This window comes from Ceratosolen solmsi, unplaced genomic scaffold, assembly GCF_000503995.2.
Source record: "Ceratosolen solmsi marchali unplaced genomic scaffold, CerSol_1.0 scaffold43, whole genome shotgun sequence".
In the NCBI taxonomy this organism is placed as follows: Eukaryota; Metazoa; Arthropoda; class Insecta; order Hymenoptera; family Agaonidae; genus Ceratosolen; species Ceratosolen solmsi.
Window position 1 is genome coordinate 4,420,924 of NW_011948431.1, and position 4,947 is coordinate 4,425,870.

General features: G+C 28.8%; 1 protein-coding gene across 1 annotated transcript; it reads left to right on the forward strand.

Moving 5' to 3' along the window:
- The first annotated feature begins 1,761 nt into the window (after positions 1–1,761).
- Positions 1,762–4,390, forward strand: senju (UDP-galactose transporter senju). The gene is made up of 6 exons (XM_011502093.1): positions 1,762–1,953; positions 2,386–2,500; positions 2,571–2,617; positions 2,724–2,863; positions 2,992–3,147; positions 3,890–4,390. The coding sequence occupies exons 1-6, from the start codon at positions 1,866–1,868 to the stop codon at positions 4,325–4,327; spliced, it is 984 nt and encodes a 327-aa protein (XP_011500395.1). The 5' UTR covers positions 1,762–1,865; the 3' UTR covers positions 4,328–4,390.
- The last annotated feature ends 557 nt before the right edge of the window (positions 4,391–4,947 follow it).

A 4,947-nucleotide genomic window follows, 5' to 3' on the forward strand; every position in this document is an offset into this window, starting at 1 on the left:
TGATCGAGGAGGAAATCGTGCGGTTAGTAGCGAGGAAGTACCGAGGAAATAGTAAAAGAGCAGTGAACGCACTGGACGGCTATGACTCCCCCCCCCCCCCCCCCCCCCCCCCCCCCCCCAATTAAGTACGCGTGGGTGGACAACATGTGGTTGTTTTACCTTAGTGACGGTACCGGTGAGCTGTAGCAAAATCAAATGTCTCTTTACACTTATTACAATTAACTCTTCTATTCAATCTATTCTTTTAACTTCTTTCAATACGGAACTCTATAAATATCGATTCCGTAAGCCATTCTGTATCATTGTTCGACTAAATTTCTTAGGATTTTCATCACTTAGATTATGAATTTATTAATCGACCGCGCATATTTAATGCAACGACATAATATCGGCATTCTTATCGTGCATTTTATATTCTTATCCTATCCAAATAATAATAATAAAATAACGGCGCTGTATTTGTTTATTAATTATAGAGGATTCTCACGGAGTATGTAAAAGCATTAATTGTACGTTCGCATACTTTAGCCGCTGTTTATTTTGATATTATGACAAAAAATTCGATGATGAAACAACGTAGATAAATGTAGATAAATATTGGTAGCTCAGAGTCGAATAAGAATAATACCAACAAGGCTCCTTTAACGATTTAAATCCACTCCCTTTTCAATAATAATAATGATAATAATGATAATAATGATAATAATGATAATAATGATAATAATAATAATAAGAAGAAGAAATTTCTTGCCAAAATCTCGGCTCTCAATTTCAATGTGTGTTTTTCGCGAGTATGAGAGAAAAAACAAAATGAGTCAACAAATAAATTATAGAACATCGAGGCATGACGTATTCGAGGCGATTGCAGGATGTGTGTGTGTGTGTGTGTGTGTGTGTGTGTGTGTGTGTCACTTAATGTAATGTAGCGAGGATTTAACGATTTCGCGACACGATTATTATATGAGAATTACTCTTATAATAAAGTGTACAGTTAGCAGGAGGAGATTGCTTAAGATATGGTAATTTGACATTTTAATTTTATTCCCGACCAAGTCTACTCGCCTGCCTTTTACTCGAGCTTAATCCCGTAAAAATCATTTTCGTTTATCGTTTGCCACACAATTTGCATAAGAAAGGAGCATCTGCGATTATAATTTGCGATAACGTTGATGTTTAAGAAGTTTGACGAGTTTCATAAGAAGGAGTATGGGAATAGATGTAAGAGGACGAACGAGTAATATTTCCACAATATATAGCATTGATTTACAACACTTTGAATTAACAATACCAAATAACATTTTGCGCTTAAAAAGTGTAAAATAGCGAATAAAATAATTATTATTTTCGTTATTGGTCAATGTTTGTTTGTTGCCAGTGTATGTGCATTTGCATAGTGAGAGAAAGCCGTATTAATAGAAATTGAAAGTACAATTTTCGAAAGACGCGTGTCTGTTAATATTTAGGCGCCTTCTTAATCGTCTATCGAACGTTGCTTACTTATTTTATTAATATGCGTCACAACTCGTCAAGTTACCCGTTAAATTTAATCGAACGGCCGAGACAATTTTACGCTCGGTTTTGAAAAATGCGCTCCCGGTTGTGCAGAAAATTGAAAACTCCCGAAAAACTCCCGTGCAATTGTTGATCATTACGATAATTGCTGATAAAAAAGAATGACAAATGACAAATGTGTGCGCGCGCGTGTGCGTTGCAAACGTTGCGACTTGCGGTCGGCAGCAGCAGCTGCAGTGTCGACGAAACATTCGAGGGGAGTGGGAAGCGAAGAGTCGTGGACCAATGTTAACAAAATGATCGTCTGAAGGAGCGCCGATTTGAAGTGTTGATTATTTGAGAGGAAGGAAACAATGTCCATGATAAACTGGTCGGAACTGTTTCCAGGAAAATGGAGCGCTGTTATTTTCTTCCTTTATATAACTCTTTTCGTTAATCAAGGTTCGTACTTTAAGGTTATAATTTGTCCTATGTATCACCGACGTGGTTCTTCTCAAATAAAGTGATTCTCAAAGAATTTCCTCGTGCACGGTTTACTCGTAAATAATCAATACGCTCGTGATTAATGATTTTTGACAATTCTCTGGCGTTGCCACTGGCTGTGTCAATATTTTAATTCAAAAGCTTTTAGCTCCGTAGCATCACCCGTAGCCGTGATGAGTTATTATTAACTTCATAGTGGCGTTTGTAACGCTTATTAAAAATTATTTTGATTTAGTATTAGAAGATGGAGGCAGTTGCATTTAAATTACTTGCAGTCGATTGTGTGCTGCGGCATAATGTGACTCTCTTATCTAATCACTTTCCTTAGATTGCTTTCAATAATCTCGCATTTGCTTTGATTATTTTTCATTCATTTTTCTTTACTTTTAGGAATTATTATAAAATGGTCCCAAGATAAAGGAGAATATAATTATAATATTGTTATAGTTGTTCTCATGACTGAAGTTCTAAAATTATTAAGCTCCGTTGTTTTGTATTGTAAGGAGTAAGTTAAAGTTTACATCTACCTTTCATAAACATGAATTCTTAATTAAAGATTATTATTTTTATTCTAGGAATGCATTTAAAAGTTTATTTCAAGAAATATTCAAGTACAGAAAAGGTAAATTATATTGTCATCTCAGGAATTGCAATTAATATGGAATGCTTATACAAAATAATCACTTTAATATTTTTTTTTTTTCTACTTTATTGTTTTCATTTTATAGTATTGTTGCTGTACATGGTTCCATCCTCTTTATATTGCCTTTATAATAATTTATCCTTTGTAAATCTAGCGGCATTTGATCCACCAACATATTTCTTATTACTTCAATTGCGTGTTGTTATAACAGGAATAATTTTCCAGGTAAATATTAATTTACAATTTCAATGTATTATTATATTTTTATAAAATTCTTATATACTTCTCTGTATTGTAATGAATATTTATATATATATATATATATATATATATATAAAATTTTTTTTTTTTAGATTGTTTTTAAAAAGAAATTATCTAGTAAACAATGGATAGCACTTATTTTGTTGACATTAGGTTGTATGATAAAACATTTGAATCTTGATTATAATAATGCCTTTTCGCAAACAACCTTGCATTTAAATATTAATATTGTATTTATATTTATTCAGGTAAGTAATATTATCTTAATAAGTTTTATTAGTGATTAGACTTCTTTCACGTATAGCAATATAAAAATATCTTTAAATAAATTTCATTAAAATTGTTACATTCGTTGCTTATATTAAAATTAATTTTAAGCAACAATATTATTGCAATGTTTATTATCATTATGATGATTGAATATTGAATCGTATTAACTGTATAATAATAATAATAATAATAATAATAATAATAATAATAATAATAATAATAATAATAATAGAAACATTTTACACTGTTTACACAAATATACGCTCAAAATATTCTATTATATATTAATTATAAAAATTACATAATTGTTTTGAGCAAATAAAATTCTAATAATAAAATTATAAATCACTTGGATAAATCAAAGTCAATATTTATTATCTAATATCTATTATAAACTTAAAATAACAACGAATGTAATATTGATTATAAAGATAGATTATTGGATTATATAAATTACTGTATGTATATATGTAAACAAATATTTTATTAAATTAAAAGTTTCTAATCAGTATGTACTTATTATATAAAGTAAATATAGATTACTGTTACACCTCGGTTCTTTATTCGATATTTCTTACATATTTAACAAAAAATTTGTTTTATACAAATTCGTTTAAAGATATAATTTAGAGTCATATTATTTTTTATTGAATAATTTATTCTTAAATTTTTTAAACATCCGTAATTTTAGTTTTAAATAAATTTAATGGCTTGTTTCAGACAATATGTTCATGCTTGGCAGGTGTTTATAATGAATATCTTTTAAAAGGAGAGGCTGCGAATGTAAATATCTTTGTACAAAATGTATTTATGTATGTCGACAGTATACTGTGCAACGTAGCAGTGCTATTGGTACAAGGTCACCTCATCGAAGCATTCGATAATGCAGGGTCGAGTATTTTCATGGACCCTAAGGTTATCTTAATTATGTGTAATAATGCAGCAATAGGTATTGTTACGAGTTTTTTCTTAAAAAATCTTAACTCAATTGTGAAAACTTTTGCTAGTGCCTTAGAATTAGTTTTTACAGCGGTATTTTGCTGGATACTTTTCGGTATTCCAATTTATTTGAACACAGCTCTTGCCATTGCTATAGTCAGTTTTGCGGTGATACTGTATTCGCAGAATCCAGTACAAAATGTAAAAAGCTTAGTGTAGCGTAGTCTATGAGGAAATCTAGAATTTTATAACGATATATAAATTATATTCTTAATGAATAATGCGACATTATTTATCATGTTTAACTTAATAATATATTTTTTTAATTTATCTAAATTAGGACAAATTATTAAATGTTATAAAAATTTTTCACTCTTTATCTGAATTTCTTTTATAAGACTATTTATATTTAGTATTATATATGATTTTAAAGTACCAATTAAATAATAATAATTATTTAAATTAAATATGTATGATAATTTAAATAATTTTAACTTAGCAACATGGAAGGAAAATTCCTTTAATTGTGATTATGTGTTTAATGATGAAATACGCTTCTTTATGTTAAATGTTAATTATAATGTGATTCATGATAAATTTATTTAGATAATATTATATTGTTGATTACAGTATAAGTATTACATATTTTATAAAACTAAAACTCTACAATTGATTACAACTATTTAATAATATAGGGATATTTTTTTATTCAAATGATTAGACCACTCAAATCTCTGGTTTTTATTAAGTTTCAAAAACAAAACAAAAAAATTTGTGAGATACGTAGTTTACATTTTTTATTAACATTTTGGATGTGAATAGAGAGAAATTTTTTTAAT